General features: G+C 36.9%; 1 protein-coding gene across 1 annotated transcript in view; it reads left to right on the forward strand.

The window, feature by feature from the left end:
- Positions 1-24,810, forward strand: part of LOC145780539 (uncharacterized) — a 37,500-nt gene extending 12,690 nt beyond the window's left edge. The window contains exons 4-23 of the mRNA XM_082592166.1: positions 184-441; positions 888-1,205; positions 1,731-1,988; positions 2,947-3,264; positions 4,995-5,255; positions 5,907-6,035; positions 6,490-6,578; positions 7,335-7,491; positions 7,724-7,993; positions 8,631-8,759; positions 9,230-9,318; positions 10,080-10,308; positions 11,845-11,894; positions 15,179-15,238; positions 15,903-15,966; positions 16,225-16,271; positions 17,304-17,367; positions 17,629-17,675; positions 18,442-18,495; positions 21,881-24,810. Coding sequence (XP_082448292.1) covers positions 184-441; positions 888-1,205; positions 1,731-1,988; positions 2,947-3,264; positions 4,995-5,255; positions 5,907-6,035; positions 6,490-6,578; positions 7,335-7,491; positions 7,724-7,993; positions 8,631-8,759; positions 9,230-9,318; positions 10,080-10,308; positions 11,845-11,894; positions 15,179-15,238; positions 15,903-15,966; positions 16,225-16,271; positions 17,304-17,367; positions 17,629-17,675; positions 18,442-18,495; positions 21,881-21,985 — 2,996 coding nt within the window. The 3' untranslated portion in view covers positions 21,986-24,810. The remainder of the gene's footprint in view (positions 1-183; positions 442-887; positions 1,206-1,730; positions 1,989-2,946; positions 3,265-4,994; positions 5,256-5,906; positions 6,036-6,489; positions 6,579-7,334; positions 7,492-7,723; positions 7,994-8,630; positions 8,760-9,229; positions 9,319-10,079; positions 10,309-11,844; positions 11,895-15,178; positions 15,239-15,902; positions 15,967-16,224; positions 16,272-17,303; positions 17,368-17,628; positions 17,676-18,441; positions 18,496-21,880) is intronic.
- The last annotated feature ends 346 nt before the right edge of the window (positions 24,811-25,156 follow it).

The following is a 25,156-nucleotide window of genomic DNA, read 5'->3' on the forward strand; positions in this document are numbered from 1 at the left end:
AAGGACTGTCCTTCGGCCCTAAAGGCTCAAACGAAGACCACGAGCAACGATTCAAACCAGCAAAAGAAAGCTCCAGTTTTATCGTTTTTTTTTTTTTTATTTCCAAAGAACTTTTAGATATTTTAATCAAAAAACTTTAAGTGAACTGAACATAAAAGATAATTTTGTCTTATCACCTTTCAGGATCAGTAAAGATTCAAAATGCAAACCTTCATAACAATGTTTTGACGATAAGACTAGGTGAAAATCTGGAATTGTCTTGTTCTGTTGATTATGGAAGTGAGTTGGGTGCAACATATCGGTGGGAACGGGAAGATGGTTCTTCTATAAGTTCTCCGCTCAGCTTGCGGTCTATTAAATTATCTGATACGATATATTACACTTGTACAACAACTGATCAATTTGGAAGCTTTACTCGAAGGATAGATGTAGATGTTGTTTGTAAGTCCGTAAATTGCATTGAAATTTTGTAACTTTATGTTCAATATAAAAAGATGATTGAAGTTCATTCAAACATGTTTCTGGAACGATACAAATCTCTCTGTAATTTCACTAACACGTTTTGCTTTTGTCGTTTATCGCATGTACTTCAACTAGCAGAACGATATTGTTGCGAATTGACACGATCTTCAATTGCTTAATCGAGACGTTGCTTTTACAAGCTGCACATGAGAAAATGTGATCTTTAATTGCACTTTTGTGTGTTCAATTCAAATTCAGGTTTGTCTCAGCTCTAGTCGATAAATGTATTGTTGACATACCGATGTATGTCAGGCTTGCATCACTCAAACAACTAAATTTATAAACAACATTAGAACATAGATCAAAGGGATTAGTTGATGTGGTTTATACCATCAACAATCTATATACTTTGTATTGTTTTGCAGACGCTCCTGTTAATGTTTCTATCAACATCATTGAATCTGATCATTTGGTTCGTTTGAATGGTAAATATTATCTTCGGTCTGGTGAGAATCTTGTCATGACTTGTTCAAGTGAAGCTAATCCAGTTGTCCATCGATGTGAATGGTGGTTTTACGATGGCAAAGGTTATCGTAATATTGCGACTGTCGATGCTACAAACAATCATTGCTCATTCAATCAAAGAGTTGACGTCACATTCACATTTGTGTATTGCACTGCTGCAAACAATCTTGGTTCGGTAAACAGTTTCGCAAAAACCTTTGCTGTAGTTCCAAAAGGCAGTAAGTAGCAAATCAGTGCTTTATATTTTCCAATGACTTTGTTACAGTTAGATGAAGTGGTGTAGTGAATATCACCAAATGTTTTTATTTGCAACTTTGAAAAACTCTGACCACGTTCCACTGATTAAACGAAGTTTTCTGCTCTGCCTCACAATAACTGAAAGTGGTATTTTCTTTGTGCTGATGTGACGCTAAGGAACAGACTAACAGTCTGTTTCATCAACGATTGTACCATTCTCTGCTCATGTAATCGAGCAGACAGCCTACATGTTTTGAACGATGAGACCTATTCTCTTGGTGGTCCGGGAAAGCATTGCCAGCAAGAGGTGGTGAAAGGACATCCCTTCGGCCCTAAATGCTCAAACGAAGACGACAAGCGACAATTAAATCCAGCAAATGAAAGCTATAGTTTTATCGTTTGTTTGTGTTTTTTATTTAATTTTCGAAGAACTTTTAGATAATATTTTAACCACAAATTTTATGTGAACTGAACATAAAAGATAATCTTGTCTTATCACCTTTCAGGATCAGTAAACATTGATCATGCAAACCTTCTCAACAATGTGTTGACGATGAGACGAGGTGCAAATCTGGAATTGTCTTGTTATGTTGATTATGGAAGTGAGTTGGGTGCAACATATCGGTGGGAACGGGAAGATGGTTCTTCTATAAGTTCTCCGCTCAGCTTGCGGTCTATTAAATTATCTGATACGGGATATTACACTTGTACAACAACTGATCAATTTGGAAGCTTTGCTCAAAGGATATATGTAGATGTTGTTTGTAAGTCCGTAAATTGCATTGAAATTTTGTAACTTTATGTTAAATATAAAAAGATGATTTAAGTTTGTTCAAACATGTTTCTAGAACTATACAAATCTCTCTGTAATTTGACTAACACGTTTTCCTTTTATCGTTGATCGAATTGGAGAAAACGTGCACTATAGTAAAGTAGATACAAATCATAACAAAAGTAGAAGGCTTGTAGGAAGATGATTGCTTTCATGCAAGATAAAATACAATTTTTTATCAAATGAAAGCTATAATTCTACAGAGTTTGTCAGATTCGAAATACGGCTTTCAACTGACGTGTGTTGGGCTCCTTTGCTGACCTGTGGTAGTTGTGTAGGCGAGGTTAACACTTCAATGGTGATTAGATTTCGTGACAATGATCAACAATGCTTATGCCACTTTTTTTGTGTATGTGTCATGTCAATGCTTCCTGGCATTAATTAAACTCGTGTAGAAAGAGAAGTAATTCCATAACTAGATCTAAGTAGTTAAGAAACAGGTTTTTAGTTTGTCGGACCACTCAGCATGCAACAACTCAACAAGTGCTTCAACTCAGCAAGTACATTTCAGCTATTGCCAAGTCAGCAAAATCAGATTTGCGTGCTCACGTCGGACTTGCTTGGTCATCGCTTGCTAAACTGAATTTGCTGACTTGTGTCATGTCAAGTTTTGGCTTGCTGAGTTGCTACTTGCTCAGTTTTATTATTTACCAACTTCAGCCACTTGCTGAAATATTGCTGGCTCAGTTGTCACTTGCTCAGTTGTCGCTTGCTCAGTTCACAACTGCTGACTTATAAGAGACTCATGCTCATCGTGTGGTCGTTGTTTTTAAATATGTGTTGATGTTATTTAAATGACAACACTTTTGCAAATGCTTTGTCTGTAATTTTCTTTGTTGCTACAGTACCACTTCATTATCAATATTTGTTCAACTTGCATTGTCTTGCAGACCCTCCTACAAATGTTGTTATCGACTTCATTGAATCTGATCATTTAGTTCGATTTGGTGATAAATATTATCTTCGATCTGATGTAAATCTTGTCGCGAATTGTGCAAGCGACGCTCGTCCAGTTGCTCATCAATGTTATTGGAGGTTCTACCGTGACCGCTATGACTACGAGGATGTGCCTGTCGAAGCTACAAACGGTTATTGCTTATTCAATCAAACTGTTGATGTTACTTTCACATCAGTGCTTTGCCTTGCGCAAAATAATGTTGGTATTAAACAAAGTAACGAAACAACTTTCACTGTGGTTCCAAATGACAGTAAGTACGGTAGTGAATTTAAGTTCGTAGTTGCTTATGATATTTTACTGATTTGCATACGTTGATGAAGCGATTTACTTAATATTGCTTATGTACATCTTCAAAGTTGCGTCATGTGCACTTTAATCATCGTTCTGATGTCAACTTGATGTAACAGTCTTTCTGGTGCACAACATGCTGGCGTGCTAAAAAATAATTAAAACAGCCTTCTTTGTTTCAGTCCCCACTTATTAAGCCCACCTCGGGACCAGACGATTTTGGGTTTGTTAAGCGGGGACGAATTTCTGCCACTTCTATGCGCATCTGACTATGGTCGACTGTACTATGGCTAAAAGTTGCTAAATCTGCTAACAACTGTACACAACAATAGATTCTTTCCGAAAACTGTGTTTTTTGCAAGTTGTGTCAGCAACGGGACATGTTTTGTGCAACCCAATGAAATGAGATCAAAGTGAAATGGTTTGTGACGAAACAGTTGAATTAAGAACTGAGTTGGCACTTGGCAGCGTAGTAAAGCGTGAAATTTTTAAAAGCCAGACAAAAAATAGCAAAGTGTGACGCCTTTCTACACAAATTCAAGCAAATGTAATCGAAAACTGAGCTTATTAAGCAAGGTTTTGGACTTATAAAGCGGGTCTTTTAATTACATAAATAAATAGAAGTAATTTCGGGCGGACCAATTTAGATAGCGCAGTTGGTTAGCGCGTGACTTAAGAAGCTTTAAGATCAAGCGGCTCTGGCTCGACTTTGGGGGTGTGCACCTGAACAAGGCATTCTATGGTCTGCACTCCATTCAACGATACCTAATGGATGGAATAATTCCCCAACAACAACACGTTGACGGTGCTGTGTGATACTCAAAACGAAAGTTGTTTTGTTATGAACTGGAAGCATGAGAATTTAAGAACGCAGAAAGTGCCGTAAAACTCAAACTAGAAAGGCCAAACACGTTTTGCGAAAGTATTGGGTTAACAAATTGCGCGGTAGTTGCATTGAGTAACTACACTTCCAGTTTAAATTGATTCTATTGTTTGTTGAATAACTTGCATTTTATTATTTTAAATGTTATGCCATTTATGCATTAAAACAAGACTTTATTACCAATTGATGTGAAAAATATTTTGTGATAAAAATTCAACTTTACTACATGCCAAAAACATACGCGCAACAAGGAGTGCTCTATGGAACATCCCCTTTGCCGCAAATTGTTCCTGTGACAAATCATCTGTGGTCAACAATGTCGCGCCAAATTCTCTTCGTCTCCAGTTTTTTATTTTATTGTGCTCACAAATCACTTTCATTAATTTTAATCAACACATTTTGTGTTAACCAAGATTGCGAACTAGTTCTGTGTTAATTTAGTTCGAATGCGTAGAGTATTTGCGAAGTCCTGTTTTGCCATGTCAGTTCACACCAAATTCATTGTTTGTAATTGACTTTAATTTTTCAATTTTAATGTTAAGTTTTCGAGTTCGGCATAAAGGCAGCTTTGAGGGTTAGTCCTGGCAGCCCACCTGCAAATATAACGTGAAAAACGATTTTGATTAATAAAGAAAACTCTTTGACTCCTTTTTTGGTGTCAAGATTAATGAAGTCCACCATTTCTGCAGTGCAAGACTTATGAAAGATGTGCATCCATGGAATGAAATAAAGATTTCGAATAACATATTTTAACCTCAAAGTTTATGTGAACTTAACATAAAAGATAATCTTGTCTTTTCACTTTTCAGGATCAGTAAACATTTACAATGCAAGCCTTCACAACAATGTGTTGACGATAAGACGAGGTGAAGACCTGGAATTGTCTAGTTCTGTTGATTATGGGCGTGAGTTGAATGCAAAATATCTGTGGAAAGGCCCGAATGGTTTTTCTGCTGCAACTTCTGCACTCAGTCTGACACAATTAACTTCATCGGATACTGGAAAATTCGCTTGCACAGCAACTGATCGATTCGGAAACTTTACTCGAAGCATATTTGTTGATGTTGTTTGTAAGTTTGTGTTTTTCAGCTGTTTAAAATTTGTGATTAATAATATGAGTAAACAAGTATGCCCTAAATCTGGAAATAAGTTTTGTTTGTAATATCATCAACATATGTTGCTAGGCAAACAAGGGATAAAGAGATTGAGTCATCACTGGATGTACTCGTAAACTATGTTATGTTAAATTGCGACTTTAACGTTGTGTAAATGAACAAAGCTAAGAAAAGATTTAGGGCAGTGTAAAGTATTATCATTTCTTCTGCACATCATCAATATTTAATTGCAGTTCATCAAGTTAAATTACTTTCATTTTTAGCGGGAAATCGAAAAACGATTATTTGCGGCAAATAACAGGACTGCGCTACGCTGTGCTACGTACTCACGTTTACGTGAGTACGTTTACTCACGTATAACATTACAATGTAATCCTCCAAGTTTTACGCAGTCGGCCATTGTGTCTGGCTGCATCTTCGGAGAGTGTGTTTTTGTAAACGCTAGTCTCATTGTAGGCCTATGTAGGATGCAATCATTCAACAAGGTTGGTAACTTTATGATAAACCAAAGTCAACTGATCAAATTTACGAACAAAAAAATTCTGCACTTCTTGCAGTTGATTTCCTTAACATATTTAAGTAAAAACTTGTCCATTCGTTTTATAGATGAACCTTATCAAGATAGGAACACAAAGTCGGATTCTTCTTGTCAATGGAAGCCACCCGGTCCAGGATTTTGCATTGTAACGTTTTTTTCCAACCCGAAAGCTGAGTTTGTATCTTTGACTAAAAACGGTAATTTCTAATTCACGAGTTAGTTACAATCTTTTTCAACTTTGGTATCACTTCAAGAACGATTGTTTATCTCAAGCTTCCACTTCCAACGCTCAGAGCAATACAAAATATCCACATTCTTGGCTGAGATGTTTTGTGGGATGAAGATGAATTCGATAGGTTGCTTTCTAAGTTAGCATTTTTTGTTCAAATCAACATCTATTGACAGCTGACAGTTACTGAATCATAAACTAATATTGTTTTGTTTTATTATTATACGATTATGAGTTGGATTTTCTGTGTCAAAATAGTGAAGACCATTGTTACTACTTTATTTAGCTAAAGTGTTTGGTGTTTGCATTTTTTTTTCTTCTGATCTTGCAGCTGTAGTTGTCATTTTTATAATTAAAGAGCGATGAACCCATTTTGAGCCACTAACACAATAGAATGTTTTTAAAAAAAGCATGCGTTTTAGGTTCAATGGTGAAAAATGACGCATTAATATATTTGACCTCTACCACTGCGCCAAAGGACCAACAAATATTCTTATTTAAACGATCAAATGTAAGTGACATGACGATTAAAGTTAAAAGTTGCTTTGCTGAATCGTTTTAAAACCAGAGTCGCGGAATCGGAATTCAAATCTATGTTGCAAGGTGACTTCTCAGCAAGAAATTACAGTTTCAGTTCTTCAGCTTCATAAAAACTAGCATTTTTCACAGTGACGCTGCGTGAAAAATCTTTTATTCGCCTTAGATTACTTCCTGATTTTGTGGATAGACTTTTGTTATAATGATATCACAGATTCACAGTGTGTAATCGTAGTGCTAGTGCTATACCATGCCAACCGCTTTGAATTTGTAAAAAAAAAATAAAACAATCGAGATGTCAGTTTTAAACTTACAGTAAATTAGAGTACCGTTACTTATGGGCTATGCATGTGATATCATGTGTTGGCTTATTTTAGTAAAGTTATATTGCAATCAGCAATTGACGGGTATAAGATTTGTTATTGGAAGATTTAGGTGTGTTTTCTGATTTTTATAAGGCAGATTCAACTCGTTTGCTTTTCATAAGCTGTTTTACAGATAGTTCCTTGATCAATTTTTTCGTAAGATAGGTGCAGAATTCGATTTTCAATAATGATTTGTAGCGGTCAGGTGCACCATGCTCTCTGCCACTCCTACCCGTAAACGTTTGTTTTCTTTGTTACTCTCCTAGATTGCTACAATCTATTTCATACTATGCCACGAGAATACTCAGATTGTATTGGGTTATTTTTATTTTATAACAATATAATGTATAACCACTGTTCTTTAGGCGTCTGCTAATGACAACGGGTTATATGTGCTAACTCTTTCCTCGTCCGCTTATTCGGGAACGCAATTTAAGTTCAATTTTACTGTGGCCGTATCTGATGGAAGTTCATTTGAAGCTTCTACAAATTTTGCAGTTTTCACTGTTTTTTCAAAAGCCAGTAAGCAATGAGTCTGTATTTAGTAGCTTTTGATGGTGTTTGATCTACTGTTGAATCATAGCTCTGCTGTAGAGTTTAAATCAATAGTTTTTCATTTCATTGAAGTTACACATAAAGTTTATTATAATTACCTGTGGATAGATATGTCTGGACAACGATGCCTTTGTTCAAGGTAATGTGCTTGGTGTAAACACAACATGAAAAACATTATTCTGATGATTGCTCCTTTCAGGGTCAATTACGTTTAACATTTCTGACAATGCGAGACTTGAAAAAAACGTGTTGACCATAGAACGAGGTGAAGATTTAGATCTGTCTTGTTCCGTGGACTATGGCAGTGATTTGAATGCAAAGTATCATTGGGAACGCTCAGATGGTTTTTCTTCTAAAACTTCTGCACTCACCTTGACACAATTAAGTTCGTCGGATACTGGAAATTACACTTGCACAACAACTGATCGATTCGGAAACTTTACTCGAAGGATATTTGTTGATGTTGTTTGTAAGTTTGTGTTTCCAGCTGTTTAAAACTTGTGATTAATAATATGAGAAAACAAGCATGCCCTAAATCTGGAAATAAGTTTTGTTTATAATATCGTCAATATATGTTGCTAGTCAAACAAGGGATAAAGATATAGAGCCATCACTGGATGTAGGCCTACTCGTAAACTACGTTATGTTAAATTGCGACTTTAACGTCGCGTACGTGAACAAAGCTAAGAAAAGATTTGGAGAAGGTAAAGTATTATCATTTCTTCTGCACATCATCAATATTTAATTGTAGTTTATCAAGTTAAATTCCTTTTATTTTTGGCGGGAAATCGCAAAACAATTATTTTCGACTAGTAACAGTACGGTGCGTTCCAATTTTCGTTCAGTTGTACTACGTACTCACGTAATGTAATCCTCTGAGTTTTACGCGGTCGGCCACTGGGTCTGGTTGCATCTTCAGAGAGTTTTTTTTTGTGAACGCTAGTCCCATTGTAGGCCTATATAGGTTGCAATCATTCAACAAGGTTGTCTCGTTTATGATAAACCAAAGTCAACTTAGAAAATTGAATTTAACAAAAAAATTCTGCACTGCCTGCAGTTTATTTTCTTAGCATATTAAATTAAAAACTTGTCTGTTCGTTTTATAGATGAACCTTATCAAGATAAGAATACCAAGGCTGATTTTTCTTGTCAATGGAAGCCACGCGGTCTAGGAGTTTGCATTGTCACGTTTTTTTCCAACCCAAAAGCTGAGTTTGTATCTTTGACTAAAAACGGTAATTTCTAATTCACGAGTTGGTTACGATCTTTTTCAACTTTGGTAACACTTCAAGAAGGTCTATTGTTTACATCATGCTTCCACTTCCAACGCTCAGAGCAATACACAACATCCACATTCTTGGCTGAGATGTTTTGCGGGATGAAGATGAATGCGATACGTTGTGTGTAAATTAGCATTTTTTGTTAAAATCAACATCTATTGACAGCTAACAGTTACTAAATCATAAACTAATACGGTATTGTTTTGTTTTATTATTATAGGCTTATATGTTGGATTTTCTGTGTTAAGATCCTGATAAAGTAGTGAAAACTATTGTCACTACTTTATTTAGCTAAAGTGTTTGGTGTTTTTACATTTTTCTGACCTTCCAGCTGTAGTTGTCATTTTTATAACTAAAAAGCAATGAACCCATTTTGAGCCACTAACACAATAAAAATGTTTAAAAAAAAGGAACATGCGTTCCAGGTTCAATGGTGAAAAATGACGCATTAATGTATTTGACCTCTACCACTGCGCCAAAGGACCAACAGAGATTCTCATTTAAACGATCAAATGTAAGTGACATGATGATTAAATTTATAAAGTTGCTTTGCTGAATCGTTTTAAAACCAGGGTCGCGGAATCGAAATTCAAATTTCTATTGCAAGGTGACTTTTCAGCAAGAAATTATAGGTTCAGTTCTTCAGCATCATCTACTGCAGTTCCTTTTACAGTGACGCTGCGTGAAAAATCTTTTATTCGCCTTAGATTACTTCCTGATTTTATGGATAGACTTTTGTTATAATGATATTACAATGTGTAATCGTAGTGCAATGCCATACCAACCGTTGCGAATTTGTAAAAGAAAGCAATCGAAGATGTCAGATTAAAGCTTAAGTTGCAATACCGTTACTCATGGGCGTTATGCATGTGATATCATGTGTTGGTTTATGTTAGTAAAGTTATATTGCAGTCAGCAATTGACGGGTATAAGATTTGTTTTTGTAAGATTTATGTCAGTTTTCTGATTTTCATAAGAAAAGCAGATTCAACTCGTTTGCTTTTCGTAAGTTGTTTTATAGATAGTTTCTTGATCATTTTTTTTTGTAAGGTTGGTTGCAGAATTTGATTTTCAATAATGATTTGTAGCGGTCAGGTGCACCATGCCTTCTCTTCCGCCACTCCTACCCGTAAACGTTTGTTTTTTGTTGTTACTCTTCTGCATTGTTACAATCTATTTCATACTATGCCAGTATGCCACGAGAATACTCAAAGATTGCATTGATGATTGGACTATTGTTATTTTAAGATAAAATCAACAACCATTATTCTTTAGGTGTCTGTTGATGACAACGGGTTATATCTTCTTACTCTCTCCTCGTCCGCTTATTCGGGAACGCAATTTAAGTTCAATTTTACTGTGACCGTATCTGATGGAAGTTCATTGGCTGCTTCTACAAGCTTGGGCTTTACAGTTGGAATCAGTGTTGCCGGTTGTCTGCTCTTATTTATGCTTATTCTTCTGCTTTGCTGCTTTATAAGACGAAGATTATTTAAAGACAAAAGTGAGTAATAACTGTCAATGCGGTTAATTATAACGACCTATACTGCAATGCCTAGCGACCACTCGGTAGTATAACCGATGTTCCAAGAAGTGCCACCATTTTCTGGCGTATGAACGCTTGGGACGGCTAGTTGCCCTGATGGAGGAAATACCATCTACGCATACATGTTCGGTTCGAGCTGTAGCACATGAACAACGATGTGCTACCTTGTTCAACCACATGTATCTTTGTAGAGAAGTAAAAGCTAAGGGAAACAAACGTTTATTACAAACCGTCGATTGCAAAGTGTCATCTCGACTATAGCCCTTGATTTTTCATGATTCATCATCATCTACCTACCCTGCTTGAATAAGGCGTCGGCTACCTTGATTCTCCACAACGATCGATCGTCCATTGTTCTTCCAAATCTACAAATTGTTCGTCCAAATCTACAAATTCCTGGTTTGTCCATGTTAAAAGATTTTTAAAAATTTTCAAACGTGGACGCCCCTCTGTCTCTGACCAGGAAACCGCTCCATCATTGCTGTTTGTGCAATTCCGCGCTTACGATAGACGTGCCCGATGAATGTCACTTTGCCTTTTTATAACAGTTCTAATGAGGACGCCAAGGGTTTACGCAGAGCATCTCCACACTTCTTCAGTGGTTAAAGAGGATCCCTACGATATGTGCAAGAGATGTTGTTGTGAAACTTCTTTAGTAAATGCCATAACGCACTTGAAATTGGTTGAAGACCAGTATGAATGCGTTAATGCCTTCTTCTATATTGGCGATATGATTAGTCAGTCAGGCGGTTGTGGGAACGCTGTCACAGCTAGAATCAGATCCGCATGAAAACATTTTTCTAGAGCTCCTTCCAATTCTGTAGAGCTGCAGTATTCCATTTCTAATTTAGAAGTTTTCATTACTTTGTTAGGTTTTGACACAGATTTTCGTCTTAGCTTTGCGTCGAAAGAAAGGAGGCAATTTTGTTTCGTTGTGAACTCGAAAAGGACACAGTTTGTCAATTACACAAACTTACGAGCGAATGTCTTTTAAATTTTCTTGTTATGGTAAAACACAACATAATCATAAATATGATAGAGCTTCGGTAGTATCCCAACAAAGGCGCAACAACTTAACTACCATGATGGTTCAGCACAGAAGTGCGAAATGAATGGTTGCTAAAGAGCAATGCTCCAGTTCATCTACCCGCTGCCTATATAATGGAATAGAGAAGGAATGAAAAGCTTCAGTATACGTAAAGGGGAAACGCATCAAAAAAGGTTGGGAACCATGGGTCAAGAACAAATAGTCACCAATAAGGGGTAGCTAAGTTAAGTCAGGCTCATTGCCTTTTAACGGATCCTTGTACTTTAAAGTTCGAAAGATTGTATTTTGCTTCGAAGGCAGTTTTTAGAATGTCGTTTCATTTTGACCAAAATACTTTGCTTCATACAACCCTACTGACATTCTAACAACAGACAATATAAATTATGCAATACAAGCGTGTTATTTTTGTCCTACAGTGTTCTTTCATTTGTAGTTTTTCTGTGTAGGTCACGTCGAGCCCAACACAGTAAGATTGGAGCAAAGGGGAGATGTTCAGGTAAGTAATCATGGTGTTGTTATGAAGTTGGAAAGTTGAGTCTTGTTGATATTTTCATCAATGATTAACTTTATGACAGACCATGGACACTGGTTTGAGTAACATCAATTGTACACGTCACCGTCAGAAGAAGATGACGTTCGTTGTTAAGGGATACACACAACATATCAAATAACCCCAAATCAACAGTCACTGCCAGAATAAATTGTACCACACGTGAAAAATCTTCGGGCACACTGTGACAAGCGTATTTTACAAACAACACCCACAATACATATTTCATTCTTACTATATCCTTACTTGCTGAGACACAATGACAACATTGTTCGGAGATGGTGTGCATGTTTTGCACACGTCTTAAGGAGATGACCACTTAGTGGTTAATAGTGAAGCGGACATATCTGCCGGATGTGTTTAAAGGGATACTAAAAGGAAAAACCTGACTTGGCGATTTTCCACGTTCTTTGTGTTTAACATGCTACCATAAAACGGTTTTCAATAAAATTTTGCCCCATTGCGGTCTGACCACCATTGCGCGCGTGCTTTTGTCAGAGCTTTCAAAACGAGATTGGGCCTGAGCAACGAAGCGTGCGACTGTACAGTTTACGCATGGACTTCTAAATAGTACACAGCCAAGTAACTAACCCTGTTGGCCAACTGTTGTACCAACTGTGTGGCCTCCTGTTGCCCACTGAGTTTCCAGTCCAGATGCTACTATTTAGAAGTCCATGGTCTACGTAACAAAAGGTTAGCAATCAGCTGATCACGCAATAATTGTTACTGCGGGCGATTTGACTGCAGGCTATGTAATATGTATGTATGTATGTACATCAAAACAGCACATTTCAACATCAAAACAGCAGACAGTTTGCTCAAAACATCAGATGTGGTAACGTGGCTTTTGTTATTGCTGTCTTTTGTGACGTATTCTCGAGCTGTCCTGGGCATGACATTAAAAACTGCAACCGGTGGGACAGGCTCCAGTGTGGGAGCTCTGGAGTTATGGGGAATATGGAGTTACCCCTTAGTTTTCCATTACTCCCAGGTCTGCTTTGGCCCGTAGCAGTAGCACCTGTCAGGGCCCCAGCTATGGGTCAAATAACACCACTCCGGCTTGTCACCTTATTCAAACCTGGATGTGTGGCAGACTGTGCGGAAGAAGCTCATCACTGGACATAGCTCAACGGACAGGAAGGCACCATCCAGTATCACAGTTGCAGGACGTGCCCAAGAGCATGACGTGACACGTAGGCGTTATGGTCATCCTGCTGCATCTCATGCTTCACCCAATCGTCTTGACCATGTCTTGCCATTGGACCTTGAAACCTGAGACAAGAGAGTGAGGTTGGAGTCCCGCGCAGCCCTTCCTCACTTAAAACAAAATCACGCGCAAGTCATGATCCTGGATCAAGAAGCCCTGTGGCGATGGAGGAACGGCGAACCAGATGGTGCGGATACACCCAAGCTGTAGCCATGATCCTACACACAGGCGGCTCAGGCCATATGGTCGTTCTCCACTGAATCCGAGCAGCAGTGGAATCCGGCAGCCCCATCATCATCATCATTCTCGAGCTGTGTTTGCACGTTTTGGTCATTTTGAAAATAATGAAAATAAATGAAACATTGGACTTTGGGCCTTGCCAGCGCCATTGAAAACATTTTTTTTTCGGTAATTGTTTTTGAAATGTATTCTTGAATGTTCAGTTTACTCATTTTAATGCTTAACTCCGGTTTGAAATTTTCATTTAGTATGCCTTTAAATGTATGCGGCACGGTAAGCATAAAAGAAAAGTCTTGAACTGCGTCGTTGGTTACATGTCAATTCGAGACATCATAAGTGACCTGGTTAAAACTGGTTAAGAGAAGGTTGTCTGGAGTAGGTTGCGATCACTATTTTGTAAATAACACTTATCACAAATGTGCATAAAATCACGGAATGATTGTATAAGAGAATGCAAATTAAGAGATTATGCAATCGTGTTATTTTTTAAAACGTGTCCTGTCCATGTTTTTGTCTTGGTTGGTACTGTAGTTTTTCTTTACCGAGAATTTTTATAATATTTGCATAAAATCACACTTTTTGTTTGAATAGCAAAACAAAAAACAACATTTTGTGTGAACTTCCATAAGCACAACTTCAGTTCGAATGTGATAATGCTTTATAGCAGGGATGCGGAGTCGCTACAAATAGGTCTGCTCCGGAGCTGTGAGGTTTTGCACAAGTGGTTTCGGCTCCAGCTCCGGAGCTGTAAGGCTTCACATCTGTAGCTCCACCTCTGGAGCTCTCCAGATTCATGCCAATGGCTCCGGCTGCAGCTCCAGAGAGAAAATAAAGACATGTGTCTAAAATAAGTAATTTTTTTAGAATTAAATACAATGGAGTTTTTTATAACACTGCCCTTCAAAACAACGACAAATTTAAGAAATATGGACTATGTGGTAACTCTGCTCATAAGTAATTCGTGGAAGTAACAAATCAGCTTCCTAGCCTGCATAGTTTCAATAAATTGCTTTCATGTGCTATGTCTCTTGAGAGTACTAAAAACGAGAGTACCGGAGAGTAAAAAAATTTCAGATATTGTGTGACTTCATAATTTTCGTTTCATACTGTAACAGGTAGCTAGTAGGCTTTCCTGTGACTAACTGTGCATTACTTCACACTCACCACACGAAATGCCTAGCTGCTCATTAGTTCAGTACCAACTAGCGAAATTCATCCGTATTTTTATTGATTCAACGTTTACATGCGTTTAATGTATGGCATGACTTGTATGCTAGTTGATTTGTGATGAAACAATCCGCTCAGTAAAAACTGCTTCAGAATGTGACATGGCCTGTCACTATCCCTAGTCGGTCATTTCTCATAGTTTCTCGTCTCGTATCATAGATTTAAAAAAAAAATTATAAAATTTAATTAAACTCCTGAATGAGTGAGTGTCTTAAACTGAAGCCTGAGCTGTTGCATTTTTGTGGCTTCGGCTCTGACTCTTCAGCATACGGAGTTAAAGGCTCAGGCTCCAAAGTAAGCCGATGTAACGGCTCCAGCTCTTGCTCCACAGCAAGTGAAGTTAAAGGGTCCGGCTCCAGCTCCGGGCCTATTAAAAATCCTTGGCTCCGCGCCTCCAGCTCCGCAGCCACACATAGGCCTGCAAAGTAGTTTTTTTTTAGTTTTTTTTATTTGAAGAACAATAAAACTGTTTTCATGCGTTTTAATAAAACCTCGTGCTCACAGTCTTGCATTGATGCGTTGCAAAGCTGAAGAGTTATTTTTGTTTGTGCAACAGATGTCACGTGATCAACACGCTTATGAGGAAATACAATCATCTAATCCCACTAGTGCGATGGTAAGTTGTTGGTTATACAATTTCATGGTGTTACATTATTGTCAGTCATCCAGTATCAAATAGCCAAAATAAGGGGAGCAGCTGACTCGAAGACTATATGTCACTTCGCTGCTTCCTGTCGTCTGTTGTATCGCATCTGTGATCGCAGTGTACTGTATGTTATCGCAATGGGCGCAAATAAAAGCATGATTATTATTATATTATTATTATTAATTGTCGAAGTTTGGAATAAACTTTGATGGGAGATGTTAATCGGAACTTGGTGTAATGCTATCGTTCATATTAATGTCAACAAGATGAAACTTTAATCGTTTCTGATATTTTTGTTTTTTAACTTCATTGCTTGTTACTATTTTATTTTTTTCTCTCCAAAATGTGTTTAGATATAGACTTTAGAAATAGAATCGTTTGTTAAAATCGTTTGCCATGAATGTAGGAATGGAGGCCTTCATTATCAAACTAGATTATTGGTCTTTTAATGGATTGCAGAAGCATTACGTTATTATCAAACTAGATTATTGCTCTTTCAATGTATTGCAGAAACATTACGTTATCATCGCGATAAATTTTTAAAACTATAGTCTTACATTTTGTGATTACTGTTGTCGCCGCTTGTAATGCGGTGTTGAGTTAGAAAAAAGTTAGAATTATTCTTTCCTCTTAGCCAAGTGGTTCCACTGCACAGCACGACTACCAAAACGTTCCAAACAATGTTCCATTGCCAACAGGTAATAAAAAAGCTTATTAAAGTCTTGAAATACATTAAGACTTTTCAATGTTTGTGTATTTTTTATCAAATTGATTAATGGTCATTAAAATATGCTATTTTCAATGTTTTTCTACCTGCATTTCTACAAAAATAGATCATTGTTTAGCTGTTGGAAAGTAAATTGTACCAATTATTTTGCAAAGGCCAGTCAATGTAACAATATTCAGTATTCACATTTGCACTTGTTTGCGTTTATACTTAGATTTTCTTTTTGCAGATAGTTTTGGTTATTTGCAACTTAACCTACCGGATCCTTCTGTTCATGTGAGTATAAATTTATACATAATGACAATGCTGCGGATATAAAAGTTTGCTCTTTTGCTTTGTTGGTCCAATGAGTGGTATAACGTTTGTCTTTTAATGTGAAGTCAGCTCATATTTTTCTATTGTATTAAAATGCTTACGAGTTGCATCTTGGTTTGTACATAGCTGCTAGTAAGGTATGGTAGATAGGATGACTTCCTTGTATTAAGTGCAGCTGTGAATGGTCAATATCACGATTGATAGCTAAATTTAGAAAAAAGTGTGGAAAAATTGGTAAGTGTTTGGATGGGCGCCTTAACTTATAACCGAAAGGACGCACTAACTCAAAAGGTTGCAACCAAAAATGTCTAACAGAACGTGGCGAACTGAATCAAGTCATGACTCGTAACATAAATTAAACTGACACCGAAACTGAACTGGTACCATAACTTTCAAGAAAAGAATCGTGTAGTGTGATAAAATAATCAAAAAAAGTAAAGAATACCACATTTAATTTGCAAAATTAAGTTTATTAATTTTGAATTTGAATTGAAAGCACTTCTCTCTGTCAGTCTCAGTAACCGGCCCTGCGTCAAGACCCTCTACAAGTATGCGAAACCACCAAGAATAACCTATCAAGACTTTTTTTTCTATAGTATAGACAGAATGAAACTGTTTACCAGGCATTTGATAAATAAAGTGACTTGCGTTCTTCTGGTGAACTCTTTCACCAGAAGAACACAAGACGCTTTATCTATCAAGGCTTTGTCAGTTCGAGAATAAAGATTTCAAACAAAACCAAAAATGTTTGTTTCTTTTTTTCTGTCCAAAATATGTTTCGGTATAGACTGTAAAAGTAGACGTCGTTTGCGATGAATGTAGCAATGTAGGCCTTCTTTATCAAAATAGATTATTGGTCTTTCAATGGATTGCAGAAGCATTACGTTATTATCGCGATAAATTTTTAAAACTATAGTCTTACATTTTGTGATTACTTCTGTCGTCGCTTGTAATGCGCTGTTGAGTTAGAAAAAAGTTATTCTTTCCTCTTAGCCAAGTGGTTCCACTGCACAGCACGACTACCAAAACGTTCGAAACAATGTTCCCTTGCCAACAGGTAATAAAAAAGCTTATTAAAGTCTTGAAATACATTAAGACTTTCCAATATTTGTGTATTTTGTATCAAATTGATCAATGGTCATTAAAATGTGCCATTTTTAATGTTTTTCTACCTGTATTTCTAAAAAAAAAACAGATCATTGTTTAGCTGTTGGAAAGTAAATCGTACCAATCATTTTGCGAAGGCCAGTCAATGTAACAATGTTCAGTATTTGCATTTGCACTTGTTTGCGTTTATAGTTATATTTTCTTTTTGTAGATAGTTTTGGTTATTTGCAACTTAACCCATCGGATCCTTCTGTTCATGTAAGTATAAATTTATACATAATCACAATGTTGCGATATAAAAGTTTGCTCTTTTGCTTTGTTTGTGCAATGAGCAATATAACTTTTGTCTTTTGATGTGTAGTCAGCTTATATTTTTCTATTGTATTAAAATGCTTACGAGTTGCATCTTGGTTGGTAAGGTATGGTAGATAGGACGACTTCCTTGTATTTAGTGCAGCTGTGAATGGTCGATATCATGATTGATACCTAAATTTGGTAAAAAAGTTTGGAAGCATTGATTAGTGTTTGGATAATGGATAGGCACCTTAACCCGATAACTTCCTGAAATTGTCTGTACACTTCACTTGAAATCAGGACACACAGCTTTTAAATTTTTAATATCCTACTGATTATGCTCTGGTGTATGTGCATTTATGCTTCGTTTCAATAATTATCATGAGATGCTGAAAGTCATTAAGTTTACAAATCATCTTCAGTTTCAGTTTTTGATGTCTTTTTGACGACACAGTTTTATGTGATCAATTTCTTATAGAGCTCTGGTAAAGGCTTTGTAAAGGCTTAATCATTGCAGAAAGAGGTCTCTCCCAAGCCCTTGTGTGAGAACATGTAAACTGTTTAAAGTACTCAACGATCTTTAAGTTGAGCGATTTCACCTGGAGAACTTCTTCAAAGCTTTATTTTTGGGAAATTGTAAATTTTTGTTTTCTTGCCATTGAAGGACTCACTGGTATCGCACATGTGCTTTCAATGCCCAGCAACAAACTTGGTCTTGTTTGCGTTGTAGGCGTCACGTGATCCACATGATCATGACGAAGTACGTGAATCCAGCAGGACAACGGTAATGTTTTGATTAAATGTTTTTCATCATTTTATATTACTGATGATGTTACAAAATTTTAAATACAAACCCTTCCAAAACCCAAGCAACCTGCTTTCACTTAAACAACCATAAAGCTAGTCAAAAACTTAGCATCAACTGGGAAATTATTGCTTATTTCCTGTATATCATGGCGTAATACTGAATAGGACCTAATCGTATAAGACACATCTACTGAAACTTAAGAATAAATTAGCTGCTCGCAACAACGTTTTACAAAAGCTCGAAAGCTCAAACTGGGGAGCAGATGAGCACACACTGAAACAGACAGCACTGGCTCTATGCTATTCAACTGCAGAATACTGCACTCCAATATGGTCCAAATCAAGCCATACTAAAGTGATTGACTCTGAACTAAACGAAGCTTATAGAATCGTAACTAGCGCATTCCGTCCAACACCAACTGCTGACCTCTATAGACTAGACACGATATCTCCATCTTATATTCGAAAAAAAAGGGTTACAAAGTCGAAGTCGCTGTACAAAAAAAAGAATAAAACAGATATCTAACCAACGCCACACTCTCCATGAACATAAACCTACTAGGGCTCAAGTCACGCAAAAGCTTCGTCAAAGTTAGCCCATTGGAACACACAAGCGCGGCAACTGTAAGATTGGAACAATGGTCATCAGAGTTTGATGGAAAACAACATCCTGCTATCTCAAGTCCTTTCGAAAGCCTCTAACAAGTTCCTTTTCTTGATAGAAGAGAGTGATGTTGCTTGAATGGAGCCCGCTGCGGAGTCGGTAGAAATAAAACCACTTTTTTCGATGGAAGATGACTCCAGATCCAATGTGTGATTGTGGCTTACAATCAGACGATGAAGCACATCCTCACCAACTGCTTCCTTAGCCTTCCTGTGACGACAATGATGTAAAAAACATTACAGACAATCGCTTTATCTGTCCTTCACACTAGCCTGACAAGCTGTGAACAAACGAACCGATGTGCGATGTTAATTGTTAGGGTCTGAAATAGATTTTAATGTGTTCTTAATTGGAACTTTATACATGAGATTAGAGATGTGTGTCGCATTTTTACGCTTGTTTTTGTTTAACGAAAATAAAAAAACGATTGTTTTTTTTTGCCAAATGATCTCTCTAAAATGTAAATACTGGAACATAATTTGCATTTTTGCTTCTCTAAAATATTCGTTCTGAAATAATCAAGACATTGACAAGTTTCCAAAATAAAACTTCGTCACTAAATTTTTCATTGAAATCTTCTTTCGACTTCACCAATGATCCAAGAAGATGTGTAGTATGATAAAAAAAAAATAAATAAAAATAAATAAAGACTACCACATTTAATTGGCAAAATTAAGTTTATTAATTTTGAATTTGAATTGAAAGCACTTGAGTTTACCAATTTAGTATGGTACTCTGTACTTTTGTGATCTGCATGTTAACTTACCTCAGTCGGCCAGACTGCAGATTCACCAATTAGACTTTAAAAAAACATTTACTTATCACAATAGGCTATTATGTAGTGAAAGAAATGAATGACAGAAATGAAAAAATAAACAAACTAAAAAGAATTAAGACAAGTAACAAAGACGGTTGACTGTATAGTTACCACCGAGACCATTTCCCAGGATTCGTCATCCAAACAGTCCTCATCCTTGCTGGTAGCACTTGAAGTTGAGTGGTTCATTGGAACCACTTGCTGAGCTTGCTCCCACACTTCTGACTTATAGAACTTAGTCAAAATTGCGGTAAACTAATTTATAATAAGTTATTCAACAGCTATAATTGTACAGTTGTTTTGCAGTTGTTTGTTATGATTAATGAAAACAATTGTTACTTAAAAAATGTATAAAACGATAAAAACAATATAAAAAACGTTTTTAACTATGAGACCGTTCAAATATTACGTAACGCTATCGAGGGGGAGGTTGTGAAAAAGCGTTACGTTAGCGTCACATCGGGGGGGAGGGGTTCAAGCAAAACGTTACGTAACGCTTACGAGTACGGTACGGTAGTTTATTTGTGCATACTTTCCGAGTCAAGCAGCAAAAAAGCGACACATGGTGATACATGAACACTGAACAGGTATGTAGGTGTAGCCTACCTATGACTGTTACATAGCCTAGGCCTACATATAATGCAGGCCCTTAGGGGCATTAGATATGTTATTTTTTTGTATTTGGACTGACTGCCACTACAAAATACACGAGATAAAAATCACGCAAAATTATGTTATTAATGACGTCATTGTGACGTCGTAACATTACTTTTTTGCTTGTTTTTTCTTATTGTAGTCGTGTGCTTTTTAAGTTAAAATATGCAAAAATCAGATATGTAATTGCAAGAACATGCCGTAAGAAGAGCTGAAACGTGATTTCTGGGCAAATCCCCGTTTTGGGGGTAATCACGTGACCCAAAAAGTTGCGGCACCCACTAAAATCAAAGTTGGGTTGACCAACTGCAAAAATATCCAAAGAAAGGTAACACGTTTAGCCTAAAGATTCCCCTAAGGGCCTGCACTAATATGTTCATTAAGAACCAAACGACTTTGACACAAACCTCTCAACAGGTAGAAGACATTCATACGTGCGAGTCTGGAGAAGACAATTATGCATCAAGCTCGAACCACACAAGCGAGAGTAGCCTACTGTACTACTCCAATATATAGAAACATTTTTGAAGCATTGATGACCCCATTCGAAGATGCTTAGCTTTCCTTGCGGTTTCTTTTGCGCTTTTGTGATGTTTCTTTCAATACATAACCAAACAATGAAAGGTTTGGATCGAAACATTTTGGACGGTGGGCTACTAAGCGTTTTCAGTAGGTACATAACGTTTTAACCCAAAAAAAGAATATAGCTAAAATTTCATGTCTCAAACGTAAGCTTTAGGTGCATACAAACCAAGATATTTTATCAGCACGTGTTTCCACGTCATAATTTTGATATAAACTGGCAAAACGGGCTTTGTAATGGAAAAGCGTCACGTGGGGGAGGGGGGGGGGTGACAAAAACGTTACGTTGGCGTCACATGGGGGAGAGGGGGTGAAAAATTCGGACAACAGCGTTACGTAATATTTGAACGCTCCCTATCTCTATATGAGAAACCCTATTAAAAATAAAAACTAAGAGTAACCCTGAATGCAAGGTAGCTAAACTACACTAGAACACAGCATACTAGTTTTAGCTTGTTTCTGTGAAGTCAGTGTACTTATGGCCTTTATTGGGAATCACTATGAAAGATTTTCAGTGTTTTGTGCGAGCAAGATCACATCATTTCTTTCGTGTTTGTTTTTGTTATTATTCTTTTATTTTTGTAATTTTTCTTGGATTTGATTTTGACGGAATTGAATCCAACACTTAATTTTTCATTACTTTAGAAAGTTAAAGGTTCCGATTCTGTCTACGTGCACATGCGACCAATCCCACCTGACGAAAGTACTGGCACTGAACAACCCACATCCTCGAAGGTGGAAAGAGTCTGATGATTGCAATCATTTCAAAGAGGCTGGGTGGTTGCAACAGAAGTGCTGATGATGATTTGAACGACTATGATAGGATTTGTATTCGAGATTTTAACCTCATTCAAACATTTTATTCTTTTAATCACTTTCTCAACAATCGATACCGGACACAAATTGGCTTAACGGAGCTTGACTTTCAACTTTGCTATCCTATTGCGACATCGTGCTGCGCTGTTTGCGGTAAAGTAGAAAACTCTTAAGTTGTATTTTTTGTTTATCGTCAAGTGTTGTCGATTTCTAATCAGCCCAATTTAAACACAATTTTCATAAATCATGTTTGCAATATATTTAGTAGTTAATTAGTTATCCCTCTTAAAATTTACCGGCGTGAGAACGAAAGTGTGTCCAATCGCCAACAAAATGGCTTGGTCGAGAAAACAATACCACTAACATTATGGATTGGTCGAGATACAACAGCTTCAACGTAGCTGTGCCAATTTACCGGCTTGAGGACGAAAATGTGTCTGTAACCTCCTCATGTAATTCCTTCACCAGGAAATTTTCTACTCTGCTTTGATATCACTGCTGTAGCCTTTTGTACAGTTGTGTATTTGAATCTGAACTGTCTATTTAAACAACTGTGATAAAATTTGCATTTATGATTCTAACTTCGTTCAAGCACTTTCTTTTAATCGTTTTATCAACAATCATTTGTATATTTTTGATTTAAAAAGCCAACCGTTGCGTCTCAAGTTGTTGTTTTTATGTGCAATGTAATTACGTATTTCCGCTTTTTCTAAGCAAGTCGCAATGCCCTCTCAGTTTCACAATGCCCTCTCAGTGTCACAATGCCCTTTCAGTGTCGCAATGCTACTTCAAATTCACACAGGAGATTATGTGTCGAATGGAAGTCTCATTTCTTTTTTATCCATAGGTTTTGAGACAATTGTGCTTCAAACATTCTGGGTGTGTACGGCTCTACCGCGATTAATAACTTTCAACAGATTAAAAGCCAATGTTTTGAGACGTTTTCAGAATAGCCTAGCGCTTTTTCAGAATACCAATGACCACCGGGGTACTTTTAAACTTGGCCGGATCTCATCCGGGATAATTTTTGAGGTGTCGTCTTGTATGAGAGCCGTGCCTGGCATTGGCATCACCGTTCTTCTTGATTGCGCTTGACTTTAGACTTTACTATCTTATTGCGAAATCTTGCTTCGCTCTTTGCAGCAAAGTAGTCGGCAGGAGTAAACTCTTCAATTGTGTTCGCAGAATTGGATTTGTTATTTATTGTCAACTGTTGTCGATTTTAAATTAATGAAGTTTAAGCACAATTGTCATCAATCATGTTTGTAGCCTACTTGTGATGTGAAAGCTAATAAGCATGTTAGATTAATTTTGTCAATTATGTTTGCGCAGTAAGGAATGGTGGTTAATGGTTATTGGTTATCCTCGATCCTCTTAAAATGCGTGTGTGACGTCACGATAAAAAGGACCAGCTCTGTGTAGGATCTAACTCTTTGTATGAGAGTTTGTGTTGGTGTTCCTTGGTTTTGTTTGCCTTGGATCAGTTTTGATAATATGAGAGTTTCAATTGTAAATCATTGTAATCTGAGCTAATATCAACTAGAAAAAGCCAATATTAACTTGAAAACAAAAATGCTTCAACAATTAAAATTCCTCCCCTGAAACATAAACATGACCTTACAAATTGCATGTAGCCTCAACGATGTAATTTTCAAAATGATTTAATTGAGGACTTGTAGGCCTAAGCCCTAAATCCCTAACATTTATTAAATTTTTGAGGAAAGTGGCACTCAAGGCCATGCATTGTCCGCCCCGATAGCTCAGTGGTAACGCGCCCGGTTCAAGATCACGCGGCGCTGGTTCGACTAGTGAATGGAACAATTTCTCAGTAAAAACACTTCCCCTAATGGAAAACTTCACTCTGACAACCTCGGTAACCGGCCCTGCGTCAAGAGCCTCTACAGGTATGCGAAACTACCAGGAATAACCTGAGGCTTTGTCAGTCCAAGGATAAAGATTCAAAACCAACCATTTTCAACTTTGGTCGCTTCTAATTTTTGAGGTGCTTGCAGCCGACCTTTGAGAGTTTGTTTCGAACGCACAAAAAAATACAACTTGTTTCAGTAAATTGAAATTTACACAAAGATATAATGCGCCGAAAAGAAATCTCATTCTTTTCAAGAGGTTTTGAAATAATTGTGATTTTAAATCGTCTAGGTTTGTAGGCTCCAGCTGTAGGCTACCGAGGTAAATAATTTTTAACAGATTTAAAGCCATCGTTTTTCTGAATGTTCTGAATATTATAAAGTATCATCATTCACCAAACTATTTTAAGAAAGCTTCAGTATTGTTTCCATGTTGTCTACATCCTAATTTAGACTTTGGTGTTTTTTGTGTAAAGTTGTATCAGGGATATCTAGAACAACGGGATTGCTGACTCTGTTTTGAAGTGGACAATAGGAGGGTTACTACATCAGACTATGTTGCAGTGCATTTAAGGAAGAATAAATGTTCCTCAACATGCATTTAGTGACTGGCTGGTTTAACGCTTGCTTTTCAAGATCATGATTGAATGGCACTGGTTTAAGTCTCACACCAGATAAAACAAAATTAATAAAGCAGTATACAACATTAAATTCAGCAATTTAAACATCAGAGAAATGAATGTTAAGTACGGTATTCACAATTTAGATGAATATTCCTACAATTTATTACATCGATAGGAGTTAAACACATTGCTACAAATGCAAAAGTGCATAAATATAAAAGAATATTAATTTAAACAGCGTTGAATTGAAACACAAAATGGGGTAATTTTCATTTAGTTTATTTAGCACTTTTGGAGTTCAGTTTGCGAATAGTACGAGACATTTTTGCTGGTGGTTCAATTTCCACACGATTCAACCGTGTCAGTTCATTTTTCGCAAAGCAATTAAATGAGACTCTTAAAATTAAATCGAAATTGTTATGGCCTGAAGTACATATTAGCGAAAATAAAACATTGTAAGACTCTGAGTCCTTCGCAAATTTGGCAGCAGCTGCAACAAATGAACCTCGCTGATTGCTGGTAGCAAGCAGCTTTTTCCGAATGAGCTCATCTGCTATTACTGCGGCATACAGCTGGTTCGCAAAGCTACAGAGAGTAAAACAGTATTCTGTTGGTAC

Source organism: Aplidium turbinatum, chromosome 12 (genome assembly GCF_918807975.1).
Source record: "Aplidium turbinatum chromosome 12, kaAplTurb1.1, whole genome shotgun sequence".
NCBI classification, from domain to species: Eukaryota; Metazoa; Chordata; class Ascidiacea; order Aplousobranchia; family Polyclinidae; genus Aplidium; species Aplidium turbinatum.